The 15,047-nt window shown below is 46.7% G+C and overlaps 1 protein-coding gene across 2 annotated transcripts in view; it reads right to left on the bottom strand.

Annotated features, from left to right (window-relative positions):
- The window catches only part of RASAL2 (RAS protein activator like 2), a 303,879-nt gene extending 291,378 nt beyond the window's left edge, over positions 1-12,501 (bottom strand). For both annotated transcript variants that reach the window (XM_040984310.1, XM_040984311.1), the window contains exon 1: positions 12,127-12,501. In XM_040984310.1, the coding sequence (XP_040840244.1) occupies positions 12,127-12,328 (202 nt within the window). In that variant the 5' untranslated portion in view covers positions 12,329-12,501. The remainder of the gene's footprint in view (positions 1-12,126) is intronic.
- Between the last annotated feature and the right edge of the window lie 2,546 nt (positions 12,502-15,047).

Raw genomic sequence — 15,047 nt, 5'->3', positions numbered from 1 at the left:
GAAAGTATTACCAATTTGGCATTAAGTTTCAGGACATACAGCATTCTCTTCTAGGAATCCAGCATAAGGAGACAGGAGTGTGTGCTGTGGCACAGTGGAACAAGCTGCTACCTGGGATATCCCATATCTCAGGGCCTAAGAACAGTTCTGGCTCCACTTCTGATTCAGCTTCCTGCTAACGCACCTGGGAAGCAACAGATATTACTACAGGAATACCAGATGGAATCCTGGTTCCTGGCAGATCAAAGTTTTCTCTCTCTGTTCACTCAATCTCTCCCACTCTTCCTTTTTCCCTACCTTCTCTCTCTCGGTTACTCTGTTTTTACAAATACTTAAATTTCAGTTGAAAGAATTGTACACAATCAGTGACTAGCACACAAAACTGCTAACATACAAACGCTAACATCTAAAATACAATGATAGCCAAATTAGTCATTAACAAATTATATTTATATTATAAAGCTCAAACAAAGTAGTATGATATTGACATATGAATATAAACAGACTAATAAAATGACAGAAATTTTTGAAATAAACTAACAAAAAGGAATCTAGTGTAGGATATAGGAATCATCTTAAATACATGGAAAGGGGATCCTATTCACTAAATGATACTGGGACAACTGGAAATATATTGCAACAATGGAACTGGATCCCTATTTCTTTCCACCAGAAAAATTTCAAATGGTTCAAATGGTTCCTAATTTAAAAAAGAAAAAGCTATCTGAAGGCAGAGGAAGTCACAAATACATAGATTATCAGCTGATTTACTCCTCAACTCAGAACTTGCCTGCAGATAGTGGGAACCCAATCTCCTGCTGTGCCGAGGGGGAGCGTGGGCAGGGAAGCTGAGCAGGAGGGGAGCCGGGCTCGACCCTGGCACTCTAACATGCAGTGTGGGCACTCCAACTGGCAGCTTAGCCACCAAACCAAAGGCCTGACCCAAATCAAACATCTAAATGTAAAAAGCGAAAGCAAAGAATCCCGAGACAAACAAAGAGGAATTATTTTCTAACCTCAGAGCAGTAAAGGCCACGCTAAGTACGACAATAAAACCAAAAACCAATAAAGACAAAACCAATACCTTTAACTGCCTAAGAAATAAGTTTTCATGGGGTTTTGAAGGAAACACAAAAAGATAAGTCAAAAGACAAACACAAATATTACCGCTCACTGCAGATAAGGGGTTTTGTGCTTAATATACTGAAGAGTTCCTACAAATCACTAAGAAAGACATCCAACAACCCAATAAAATGGGCAGAAACGGGCCCGGCGCAGTGGCGCAAGTGGTTAAAGGTCCTCGCCTTGCACGCCCGGGCGCCCCGGTTCTAATCCCGGCAGCCCCGCTTCCCTTCCAGCTCCCTGCCTGTGGCCTGGGAAAGCAGTCGAGGACGGCCCAAAGCTTTGGGAACCTGCACCCGCGTGGGAGACCCGGAAGAGGCTCCTGGCTTCGGATCGGCATAGTATCGGCCCGTTGCGGCTCACTTGGGGAGTGAATCATCGGACGGAAGATCTTCCTCTCTGTCTCTCCTCTCTGTATATCCGCCTTTCCAATAAAAAAAATAATAATAAAAATAAATCTTTAAAAAAAAAATGGGCAGAAACAACTAAATCTAGTTCACAGGAAAAAATACACCCAAATAGCTCTTAAACATAAAAGACATTCTATTATGCTTAATGTAAAAGGCATTTAAATTTAAAATTAAACTAAGATACTACTTTTTATGTTACAACTCCTCAAGCTTGGAAATGTCTTAACTCCTCAAGCTTGGAAAAATCATCATTATTATGTTGCTAGAGCAATATAAATAGGTATTACCTGTAAGGGAGGTAATTTGGCAATATCCTTCTAAATTACGCACACATACACCTTGCTCCAGCAACTCCAGTTCTAGGCGTTTCTGTTATAGATATGCAGCTTGAGCATCTCTACTCCCAAATCCAAAATGTTCCTGAATTCAAAACTTCAAAATTTTGGATTTTCAGGTTAGAAGGCTCAACTAATACTCAAGTCCAAAACCCGAGAGATTTCTTGCCGCAAGCATTCTGGATAAGAGATATTGCACTCAGAAGCAAATTATTCACTGCAATATCACTAGTTACAGCAAAACCTGTGGACTGATTAAACGAGTCATGCCTCACCCAGGCGTTGGGCAGCCATGAGAAGCGTGAGGAACCTCTTGGCAGGAGAGGAATATGAATGAGACACAGAAGCAAGTATGGAGTGAAGAGAGGAAGGGATAACTGCAGGTACAGACCAACTCACTCCCTACCGAGTCAGCCTATGTGCACAAATGGGGAGTGCGCATGAAGACAAAATCTATGGCGATCCCAGCTCGGATACACGCGATCAACAACCAGCCCCAGACTCCCGCAGCTCCGAGCTGGCCTCCTTGTGAGGCTCAGTTTAATCATTTCATTAGCCTCACAGAATATAACCCCACGTTTTGCTAAACTATGTTGCCTGGCTCTCACTCCTGGCGGTTTTTTAAACACACATATCTACCTGCAGATCCATACACTTGCTTCAATACGCACGAAACAGGAAGGGCCAATAACTGCCCACCAGACAGCAAGCGGGTCGTGTGCTAGGAGAACAAGCAGCAAGGAGGGGCACAGAGATCTCACAGACTGTCCCTGTATATTTTTTTCAATTTTTCCAAATTACCTATGGCTTAAAATAAAGCTTAAAATTACAATAAAACAAAACAGTAAAAATAAATTCAAGATATTTTTGAAGTCATATCTTTGATAACCTGAAGAAACAGAATGCTTTGAGGAAAAAGCAGGCTGTAAAGTATTTAGAGGAGCAGGCACCTGGCACGGGGTGAGGGCGCCGCTCCGGATGTACATGCCACAAAGGAGTGCTCTGCCGTCTGTCTCACCGTCGACTCCAGCATCCTGCCACTGCACACCCCCAGCACCTGGCTCTCTGCCACCCACACGGCAGTTCCTGGCCTGACTCCTACTCCGACACTGGCCTCGCCTAACTCCAACTAGGCAAGAATCTGGAAAGCACATCAATAGATAGCAGATTTCTCTCTTATCAATCTCTCAGCCTTTCAAAGACATTACAATAAAATAAAATAAAATGCTGGGGCCAGCACTGTGGCTTAATGTGTTAGGCTGTCGTCTGCAATGCCCGCATTCTCTGTGGGTGCCAACTCCCTCCCTGGATGCTCCACTTCTGATCCAGCTCCTGTTAAAGCACTTGAGAAAGCAGAGGACATGGTTCAGGTGCTTGGGCCCCTGCACCCACGTGGGACACCCAGAGGGGGTCCTGGCTCCAGCCCAGCCCAGCCCTGGCCACTGCAGCCATTTAAGAAGTGAGCCTGTCTCTCCCTCCCTAGCTCCGCCTTTCAAATGAACAACCTTTTACAGATAACAAAATACACGCAGCATAGTACCAATACATACAAGAATATGAATCCATACACAGGAGAGAGGGGAATAAAATATCGTAAAGACAGTTATCTCTGGAAAAGGGGTTATAGGCAGCTTTAATTTTCCTTAGCCCTCACTAAATTAAAATTCTTTACCTTAAGCACAGCTAATATTCATAATCAGAAAAAGGGTATTAATTTTTAATAAGAACAGGACGTTGGATATTAAAGGAGAAAGCAGAAAGCTATTACAAAATTGAAGGGTGCTCAAACTTCCTTAAAACAACACTTCCAATCACAGCATGAAGAATAACATTTAAAGAACTAAGGAAGAGCTATGAAAAATCTGTCATCTGGTCTACCTCTCAGGAATCCCTGACATGACTGTCGTCCTCATATTTTGTGGATGTTTTGTCTGTTTTTGTTTCCTGTTACCTAGGTAATGGTACTTCCAGCATTTCCCTTAAAGACTGTGAAACTAACAATCTGGTATTTCTCACTGTCGACTTTCCCTGACCTCTGGCTTTGAAAGGCCATCTCCCTAAGGGAAAGTAGTTAAGAGCCACAGGCTAAATCAAGAGACGGAACCTGAGGTTAAGAGTTCCAGTCCTGACAAACTGGAATTTGTCTCCAATTTTGGAAATAAATTAAACTCTCTGAGCTAGTTTCTTCAATGAGGAAACCTGAAGCATTGCTTTGAAAATATTTAGTGCTACTGTCCTTAAAGTTTTATTTTTTTTTCACCCAATTCTATGTGGTTTTCTTGTCTTTTGTTAAATAATTTCCCCTCTAAGTCCATATTCTCCTGACGGTATTTACGGATTCCATGGATGGCCAGCCTACTGACAGTGACACCTAAGCAATGCTGAAGACAATATAGGAGGGAAGAAAATCTAAATTGGATTTTACCAAAGTAAGACAACTAGTTAATGTTACTAACCCTTGGTTAGAGAAGACAGAATTCAGTCTCCACGAATCTGACACCAACTGTGGCCAGCCCTAAGTTCAGTACCACGTCCTAGCCAATGACGTCACACCTCCAAGGTTTCTGTGTTTCCTTCACACCAAGAGCCCTCTGCTGGGTTACATCTGCTCTCAGGTAGCCATGCCTTCCTTCTCACCAGGACACAACCCAGACGAAACTTACCAAGCGCTCACTACCTGCCGGTGTGAGAGAAGCACTTGCTAGCCTTTGGGAAGGAAGCTGTTTCTACAAACATCAGTGAGCAATTACCCCCCTGCCCAGACAGGGGAAAGCAGTTTCAGCAGCGCCCTCCCGCGCTCCAGACCCCGCCTCTGGCTAGCAAGACCAAACACCTCTCCAGTTACTCTACTCACAAGCTTTTCCAATAGGGAGGGACAACAGCTGCATTTTTTCTGGATTAACTCAGTCACTTGGTGAATGCTTTTTTGTGGTTCACCTACTTAAAAGGTGATCAAATCACTTCATGCTGCTGAAGAGAGCAACTGCAAAGAACAATTACAATAAACATGCTGCTTCGCCTTCCACTGGCAAAGCATCGGAAACCACTCTGCCTGGGATCGCTCTCGTCATTTCAACGCAGCCCATTTGCTTTTTCATGGGAATTCCTCTTCTCTTCCTTAGTAAATCACAGACATGTATTTTCCAACACACAACTGTATGTCATTTTTAGAAGTGTGTGCTGCGCGCTAGCATCGAGTCGCAGCTGCTTAAGCCTCCACTTCCCTAATGTGCAGCCACATGCTGTGCCCTTCAAGTCTTAGCAATTCCATTTCTGATTCAGCCTTCCACTCGTGGGAAAGCAGTGGGAGACAGCCTAAATCCTCAGGCCCCCAAGCAGCTAAGCAAAACACCTTGATGGCTCGCTGCTTCAGTCTGCCAGAGATTTGGCTGTTGAGGCCACTTGAGGAGTGAACCAGCAGATGGAGGATCTCTCTCTCAACCTCCCTCTCCATTGTCCTGCCTTTCCAAAAAAAAAAAAAAAAATTTCAAGCAATAAAGCAACACAGCATGCACTATATTTTGTTATATAAAAAAAAAATCTCAAGGCAATCTTTAAACTATTCTCTCCTTATAAATAGCATTCTAGAACTCTGTATTACCTGTTAGAAAAATTAAGGGCCAGTACTGTGGTATAAGCCTTTGCCTGCATTGCTGGCATCCCATATGAGTGCTGGTTCAATTCCCGGCCGCTCTACTTGCTATCCAGCTTCCTGCTAATTTGTCTGGAAAAGCAGCAAAAGATGGCCTCCAAGTCACTGGGCCCCTACACCCATGTTGGAGACTGGAAAAAGCTCCTGGCTTTGAACCAGGCCAGCTCCAGCCAAAGCATCCATTTGGGGACTAAACCAGCAAAAAGAAGATCTCTCTGTAACAACTCTATCTTTCAAATAAGAATAAAATAAGTATTGAGGAGAAAAAAAAAACTGTGCAGATTCTCAAACCTGTATCAGCACCAAATTAAAAAAAAAAAAAAAAAGGTCCAGGCGCCAATGCTGTGACATGGTAAGTTACATTGCTGCCTACTGCACCAGCATTCAATATGGGGATGCTCTACCTCAAATGTAGTTCTCTGATAATGAGCCTAGCAAAGCAGCAGAAAACAGCCCAACTGCGAGGCTGCCGCACCGGCTCTGGGAGACTCAGAAGAAGCTTCTGGCTGCCGCCTTCGGACCAGGCCAGCTCTGGCCACTGAGTCATGTGGAGTGAACCAGCAGATGCAGGATCTCTCTCTTCCCCCTGCCGGGTAACTACCTTGCCTACAAATAACTAAAAAAAATTTTAATTATCTCTTTGGTGTTGCTTACATAGCTGACAAGAATGATAAGCCATGAGAACAGTGTGTGGGGTTGGGAAGGTCAAGGTGTGGGGGAAGCTGAGCGGAACTAATACTTTGGATTTTCCTTTTCTTCCCTTTTCTCCTGAATGGGGGCTGAGGAGTGAGGGAAGCGGAGGGAGCTGCACAAGTTGAAGAAGCAAAGCTCTTCTCGTAACTTCTCTGGGAGTGCAATCCGACCTGTGCTGACATGTGGCTATTTATACAGTCTATGCCACCAAGTGTGAATAGTCATTTGTTTAATCGCAACAATATCAACATAACAGATTTCTGGCTGTTGTTATGGATTCCACTAGGGGGGATTCTGTTACTGTACACACACCATATTCATTTTCTAAAATCAAAACATTTTAAATTTTCACACTCTAATTCAAATAGTTCTGGAAAAAACAATGTGAATCTTAATTCTAATCTTCAAAATACTGTCATCATTTAAATTAAAATATCAAGAAATCAACTAATAAAGGGCAAAAAATAAATATTATTTTTCAAAACACTGATACTAATTGAACTTGCATTACTTTTAACATATTGTTTACTCAATACTATGTCAATCAATTTCATAACATTGTAAATTGTTGCTGATGTTTTGTAGGGGCTTTTAACCGACAGGGACTTTACTCTGTTAGCTCTACCTTCAGACCAGAGAAGGTCTCCCCTAGAAACCGCTGAACTTATCTGGACAACAAGATGCTGAACTCTATGCTAGGTATATGCATGCAATGAATGAATCCCAACTGAACTTCAATTGTGAATATGCAGCAAGGTGGAGGAATCCGCCATGGGGAGAGGGTTGTGGGAGGGGTGGGGGGAATCCCAGTGCCTACAAAACTGTATCACATAACACAATGTGATTAACAATTAAAAAAAAATCTTCTGTGTGCAAACAAAATAAATGGAAGTCCAAACACTAAGCACATTAAAATTACCTCCTCTAATTAAAAAAAAAAAAACACTGATACTATCCAACATCTATGCACCTTAATAGAACACACAATTTAAATAAGATATATAAATTTTTCTCTCAAAGGAAGAAAAGGGAATTTGGGGGGTTTGTTTTGTTTTCTTTAGGAAAAAGGAGTTTCAAAATCTACAACATGCCACTAGGCACGCTAGGAAGTTCTGACTTGAATGAAGGACTCTACTCTTCTTGTGTATTAAATGTATTTGGATAGCACACGTATTGAACATGTCAACGTTCAAACCCATGCTGCACCCTAAGCATTAAGTTTAAGATTCCAAAAGTTTCTATAACATTACTGCACCTTTGTAAAGGCTCAACAACAGCGTGAGGGAATGAAGACACTCCAACAGGAGTGCTTGGGATATATTAGGTACACACTCACTGCTTTTCCTTCAGCAATCAACTAACCAGAACACAACCTTCTTGGTCTCTGCTGAATTTCATTCATCTCCATATTGTTACAAAACAGGCCATATATTCAAAAGATGTAAGAATGAGTGATGCACTGAGGACATTCTGTGTAAGGCCAGAGAGTCCATTTTAATTCAGAAACAAAATGAAACAACTTCCTAGACTTGTTACCGGTTGCCACATTTTAGCTAATGGAAAGACATGGTCTAGACATGTAGTGAAATCTCATCTCCTTCTCTTAATCCATAATGCAGAAAAGGTAACACGATTAGATCCGTCTTCTGCCCCATCAGTTCATAGTCAGCTCCTGAAAACTCTGACCAAATTCCCACTGTCACATTTCTGGATTTATATAGCACTTAATGAAGTATGGCTAATTTCCTTTCTTCTTTTTTGCTGGGATAGAACCAGTCATTAGAAATTTTCGATCAAGTCCCTGTGTCATCAATAAACAATGAGAAGTATACCAGCTTATGTAAATGATAGTTATTTTGTTAACTGAGCACTTTAGCTAAATCCTGCTGATAATATATAAATTGAAAAGCACACGTTTTTGCTGGACCTCTCACAGTGCCAGCTGCATCTTCCCGAGGCTCTCCGAGAGCTTCCCTGTGTGCACGCCAGCAGAGTTCCACTGCAGGCACTTCTAGGGACTGCTATCTTGAATTTCTCCCAGAGTGTCCTACACTGGCCACCCATTCACGGTAAAGTAGTTAATTTTAATGTTCTCATTGTTTACCAGAAAGCACAGACAGCAAGGCCGGCTCTGCCACTCCCGTTTCCTTCTGCTAGCCTGCTGAGCTTTTTCAGCCAATTGACTGCTTTGAGGCTATAAATATCTGGAAACTGTTCTGCATTTGATGCTCTTGGATTCTGCATCCATTTTTAGCTGTTTGTGGCATGCCTTTGTTTAAGCTGCTCCATCACCCATACAATCAGTCAGGTGCAGACCTCGCTGGTCAAAGAACACGTGGAGCCACATTCAACAGACACGGCCTTCCTGCAAGCCACCGGACGGGGTGGCAAAGCCAGGAACACAGAGGAACAAGACAGACTGCCTGATATCAAAACCCATACAGTCCTGACTGGGCATGGGCACAACTTGCTATGATGCTGAAACCAACGAAACAGCTTACAACTCAAAGAAAATGAAGGACGGGACAGCAGGGATGTTTTCTCTTAGCTCTGTTTCAAAGAGGTGCATATATGTGTGTTCTAAACATAGATCTACCTATTTAAAAGCTCTAAACATATCCTAAAATACTTTTCCAATACACAGCTCTGAGTCAAAGTACAATCAATCACAGGCCCAAAGCTGCCAACTGTGAGCCAAGACCGCGCTCAGTCTTTGAATCACGTGAGGCAAACCACCCACCTGTGCGTACAGCCGGTGCACAGGGACCTCCAGGGGAACAGGGACTCGGGTTGTTTGTCTGCAGCGTGATTTCAAACGGAGAATGCAAACTGCAGTCCACAGCCCTTAACGAGGCTCTTCACGGGACCCTGTCTTTTAGATCAGGTATCTGAAGGGACTGAGGTGGACGTCAGCAAGCTCTCCATCTTTCCCTCCCTAACTTGTGGAAACATTCCAAGCAAACGCGCATCAGCCCTGGACTTCTTTCAAAACTCAGCCTGCTGGCCTTTTGGTAAAAGTGCTCCCAGGAAGGCCCCGACGATCACGATACAAACATACCAACTTATGGACTTGTCTGATGCCTGGAAGTGACAGTCTCGAGGGAACCTGCAGGCCACTGTAGGTAAAAGTGAGGCGCGTGTCTTCAGACACTGTTACGGCTAGACGGGACCACACCTACAATCACTCCCAACCCCACGCTGGGCAGAAGCCTAGACCCAGGCAGGTTAAAACACAATTAGCCACGCTAGCTGCAGGCTGCACACACCACTGAGTTCTCAGGTGCTGGATTTCCTTAAAATATATTAGTCCACATCCTTCAAAGTGTGTTTAAATTGTGTAAAAGCAGCTAGATGACCCAAGATAATCAGAGCTCTATACACACAGAATAAAAACTAGAATATGCAAGTATGATCCAAACTGAGTCTCTTATTGTTTCAAAGACTTTGAGAGTCCTAACAGGCATCTTAAAAACAAGCAAGCAGCACAGTCGAGAGTCATTCAGACAGGCTGTGGATTATTCCTCATATTACAGCCAACAAAACCGCAGGCAGGATGGGCTGTCCTGGGGAAGGAAGTCAACAAAACAACTTCAGATTCATCAATAAAGAAGATAATAAAGCCTGTATGTGGCCCAGGAATGCACAGTACATGTGTATACACCAAGTACTCCTGACTCCATATTTAACGCAGACACCCAGAATCGAGCAAATTAGGACCGCTCACCCAAAGATGGACCACCAAGCAGCAGCAACGCCTCAGTGAAAATTCAGGTTCTAGGGGCGAGCATTTGACCCAGGGGTGAAAATGTCCACACTCCCCATCAGGATATTGGGGCTCAATTCCCAGCCCCCAGCTGCAGTCCCTGAGCCAGCTCTGTGCCATGCAGGTTACGCCAGACAGCTGTGATGGCTCAAGGAGTTGAGTTCTGCCACCCACCTGGGAAACTCGGATTGAGTCTTCAGCTCCTGCCGTCAATCATTCAGATATTTGGGAAGTAAACCAGGACAAGGCAGTTCTTTCTGTCTGCCTCACTCTGTCACTCTGGCAAGAAAGAAAGGACGAAAGGAAGCAAGGAGGGAAGAAAGGGAGGAGGGAGAAGGAAGGAAGGAAGGAAGGAAGGAAGGAAGGAAGGAAGAAAGGAAGGAAGGAAAGAAGGAAAGAACCTTGTACTGTATGCTCTCAACCCTGTAAGACTGTGTTCACAATTCTATTTCTTTAGAACATGTGAGATACGCACACATATAGAGGAATGTGTATGTATTATAAACTGAGCCCTAAAACAGACCATAACAACATACATTTAAACAGGTGATGTGCAAAGCAGGCAGCTACCAGTGTCAGGCAGCTCAGAGCCCCGCACTGTGACAGCCTGAACCACATATCTGTGCTTTTAGTAACACGGCCCTATTTCTAATGTCACATAAAACACAGAACACACACATAGCAAGGATAAGAAGACAGAACAAAATGCACTGGCCGGGACATATTCTAACTCATACTCGTGTTCAGATCCCCATCAGGCTGCGTCACAGCAAACGGCTGAACAGGATTAGCGGGCAGACAGAAAAACTGGCACCCAAGTTTTTCATCTAATCTGCTAAGCAGAAACTGGGTGACCTTGCGTCTTCTCTCACTCTTACGCTTTAATTCTTTCAGGTAAACAGAATAATATCAAGAAACAAACACCAAAAAAAAAAAGTGGTATATAAATTCTTAAGGACTGCTTATGAGAAATGGTGGATTGCTACCACTGAATGAGCCATTAGAGATTATTTAACTCATTTTACACATGAAGAATCAGAGGTCAAAAAAGTGACCTAACTCGCCCCCAGACTGCATGGCTAGTCAGTGACTAGTCTGAGGCAAGGATCAGATGCTGAGCTTCTGGTCAGTGGTCTTCATGACTGGGCCGGACAGGACAATCCCCCAGGGCTGGTTCACTCCCGATCAGTACACGCCCGCCCACTCCAGGAGCACGAGGGCAGGCACCCCAGCCCACACTGTGCCCACAGCACACAGGCACGCAACTACACACTAACATCTCAACCCTGAGTCTCATCTCAGGTCCTCCTGCTGGCCCTCGTCTACGCAGTCACATTGCTGATGTCTTTCTGGTCACGTGAGCTAAAGGATAAACATCTTGTATTTCAAAATTTTGGAAAGCCACAGCTCAGCCCCAAATGCCAGACTTTAAATCCTGGGGCTACGGGTTTTTGAAACCATCATGGTTATGATGCTGCCACAAAGCTTACCCTAATAGAATCTCATCATTCAGTTTTAATTAAAGAGGTGGTTAGCAGGAATGCAGAAAGGGAAAGTTTGAGTGTGTTCATCACTTTTAACCTGCTGAGTGGCCAAGCTGGTCACTGCACAATGAAAAGCAGAAACAATAGCGCAATCTGACACAATCCACACGCCTTGGAATAAGTGTGTAATAAGAGGTTACAGACAATGTTCTCATCGCAGAAAGGCCTTTGGGATTTGTACTAATTTCATTCATTAGCTTAGCTTCTCCTCTACTAAGTTTTGCTGCCTTTTTTTTTAAGCATCTTAGTTTGCAGTCTTGCCTCAACAAGAGTAAAGAGACGCAACCCCGGTCAGTCCCTTGGTTGCACCCGTAGGATCAACTGGCAGTTCCCCCTTGAAACAATCGCCTAGGAATTACACCTCAACAGTCCAACTCCACCGTCAACTTCCTGCAGGTTTCTGAACAAGTCCAAAGACCACAAGCAGTCACATCTCTAACCCACCCACCCATCCGGCCCCGTGCTTAGGCTGGACACGGCCAGAACAAAAAGAGACGTGGGAAACTGACCCGGGAAGGGGCAGGGGAGGGGACTGGGGCTCGGGGATTCATCTCAGGCAAACACACACACACACACACACGCGAGCCCCCCGGCCGGTGGTCCTTACCGTACACCCGAACCCAGCTCTGCTGCTGGCACACCGACTCCAGAAGGATGCGGTCCAACACGCCACCGGCCACAGCCCCGCCGACCGGGCCGAGCGCGTCCAGGTCCTCCGGGGGCAGCGGCGACTCGGACTCGAGCCCCGGGAACATCTCCGGCCAGGACATCGCCTCCGCGGCTCCTGCGGAGGCCGGCGAGAGCTCCATGCTGCCCCGGCGGCGGCGGCGGCAGCAGCAGCAGCAGCAGCGGGCAGGCTCAGCTCCGGCCCCGCCGCCCGCTGCCCACCTGCAGCCGGCCGGCCGGGCTCAGGTCCCGCGGGCTGGGGATGGAGCGGGGCCGGGCAGGGCTGTGCTGTGCTCGGCGGCGACGCCCCCTCAGCCCGCCGCCGCCTCAGCCCGCCGCCGGCCGCAGGGCCGCCTCAGCCCGCCAGGCAGCCGGCGCGCGCTGGCGGACGCCCACCCCCGGAAGCAGCCGGCCCGCCCCGCGCTGGCCGCCCCGCGTTCCGACCCCGCGCCGGCTCCGACCCCGCGCCGGCTCCCACCGGCCCGGCTGCCGCCGCGGCATCCCAGGGAGATAGGACGGAGCAATCGAGGGCCGAGCGGCGGGCCGCGTGGGCACGCCAGTCGGCCGCCCGGCGCAGCAGGCTCGGCCCCCACAGGCAGCAGCAGTCGGACGCCGAGCTATTCATCCCGCCGGACCCGCCCCCTTCCCCCCCCCCGCCCGGCACGGCCGGCTTCTCGAACGCACGGCGTCCGCAGCTGCTGAGGAGAGGCGGGGAGGGCGAGGGCTGCGGGAAATTTGAAAAGCCCGGAGAGAGGCGCTGCCCTCGCTTCGCCCCCTCTTTCCCGTGCGTGTCTTTGGGAGCCGGCGTTTCTCCTTTGGGACCAGAAGCGGGAAGAGGCTGCCGTAGTTGGCCGCACCTTCGGAGGGAAAGAATTCTGTGGAGGGCTGGCCGGCTGCTGGGACGGAGCTTTCTGTGCAGGGTCCGTGCCAGTTTAGGACTGCGTGTGGTGTGAGGGATGCACGGGGCCTGGCCAGCGAAGGGCAGGGCTCCAAGCCCGGTTGGAACCAAACATTGCATTTCTCGCTGGCTTCCATCCCCGGGCCAGTTCGTTGGCATTTCCCCCTCGAGGTGTCACTGCGTGTTTTGTTTGTGTTCTCTGTGCATATTGTCTCTCTCCTTGACTTCATCTCCCTGCCCACCCAGGGCGGCGACGAAGACGTGATGGGAGAGTGATTTAAAAATCGGACACCGTTTAAAGCGCGCTTTTCTCGCAGCAGGGTTTCACAGCGCTCCGGTTGTCATGGTCACGGGCGACTTTTTCAGACCCTCTTCCTGGCGGGGTGGGCGGGACGAGGAGACACTGTTCGTGTCCCTCTTTTGGGTTCAGAGTCTGGTCTACAAGGAGACAGTTTAGTTTGAGGGGTTGCGGTCTCCTGGTGTGTTTTGGGAGCTGAATATCATGAGTTTACGCATTGTCATTCTCTCTCTCTCTCTCTCTCTCTCTCTCTCTCTCTCCAAGCAGGAAGTAACCTTTGAGATCCTCTCGCCCTGCCTCTTGCTGAGCCTGGTGAGGCAGGTGGCCGACAACAGCCAGCAGGCCTGCATCCGCAGTGTCCCCGTGGAATGGGGGACCTCAACGCTGTTCCTTCAGGTTAGTGGACTCTGTGACCGGTGGTTGACTTGAGCTGTCATTTGCAAGATGTAGGCCCCGCTTGCTAAGGGTCGGTCATGGGGTCGCATGGGGTTTGTGGCTGAGGGAAAGTGCTGGAAGCACGAGGTGACAGGGCGTGGCGCTGAGCAGAGGAGGAGCCAATGAGCACCAGACCGAGTGGGAATCGCAGCAGCCTAACTGAGAAATGCGGGCATAATGGCAGCAGGTGCACCACTTCAAGCAGCAACTTATTCATCAATATGTAAGGAATCCACTCACCTAGCAATTATTTCAAAAACAGCTCTGGGAGTACTGGATGAAACATCATAGACTTTGTCAAAACTTGCTCTCTGCATGGTGTCATCCATCCTTCAGCTGGAGAAGCAGCCTCGGGCCACACCCCACTAATCCTCCCTCGCAGTAATTCTGTTTTCTTCATCCAGACCCTCCGAACACTGCTCCTTGCCACACCCCGCATCCCGGTCCCAGACTAACTGCAAGTCATTATCTAATTGCCTGAGTAATTGTATGTCTGGAATTTGTCTCATGTTCATAATATGTTAAAAATATTATCACAACCTGAGCAAGAACTTCGTAAGATGAGCAAAACAAGCATTGCCATTTAGCCAATGGGGTAGAAAAATGAAACACAACATTTTTTAAAAGATTTGTCTATTTTTATTGGAAAGCAGATCTACAGACAGAGGGCGATACAGAGAGAAAGATTTTCTGTCCCCTGGTGCACTCCCCAAGTGAACACAATGGCTGGAGCTGAGCTGATCCAAAGCCAGGAGCCAGGAACCTCTTCCAGGTCTCCCATGCGGGTGCAGGGTCCCAAGGCTTTGGGTCATCCTCAACTGCTTTCCCAGGCCACAAGCAGGGAGCTGGATGGGAAGCGGGGCTGCCAGGGTACGAATCAGTGTCCATAAGGGATTCCAGTGCATGCAAGGCAAGGACTTTAACTGCTAGGCTACCATGCCAGGCCCAATAAGTAAATCTTTTTTTAAAAAAAGAAGTAAAATTCAGTAATGTGTCAGGAGTCCTTAAGAGTGTTTTTTTTTTCCTTTAACCAGCAGAGTTGTCTGATATTTTGTGGAACCCAAAGTAAACATTTCTTGGCTTTTCCAAGTTATTATCATTTAAGAAAAATATGGGAGAAAAATAGCATCTTTACAAGTTATAAACCAATTTGTGTTCTGGAGGCATTTAATCCTGCTTGGATTTATACCAGTGGTATCTCCCTGGTGTAATCCAAGATTTCAAAGTGAAG

Source organism: Ochotona curzoniae, unplaced genomic scaffold, assembly GCF_017591425.1.
Source record: "Ochotona curzoniae isolate NIBS_2020 unplaced genomic scaffold, NIBS_Ocur_1.0 contig_4105, whole genome shotgun sequence".
Taxonomy (NCBI): domain Eukaryota; kingdom Metazoa; phylum Chordata; class Mammalia; order Lagomorpha; family Ochotonidae; genus Ochotona; species Ochotona curzoniae.
The sequence above is the reverse complement of the archived record's forward strand: the minus strand, read 5'-3'. Positions and strand labels throughout refer to the sequence as shown.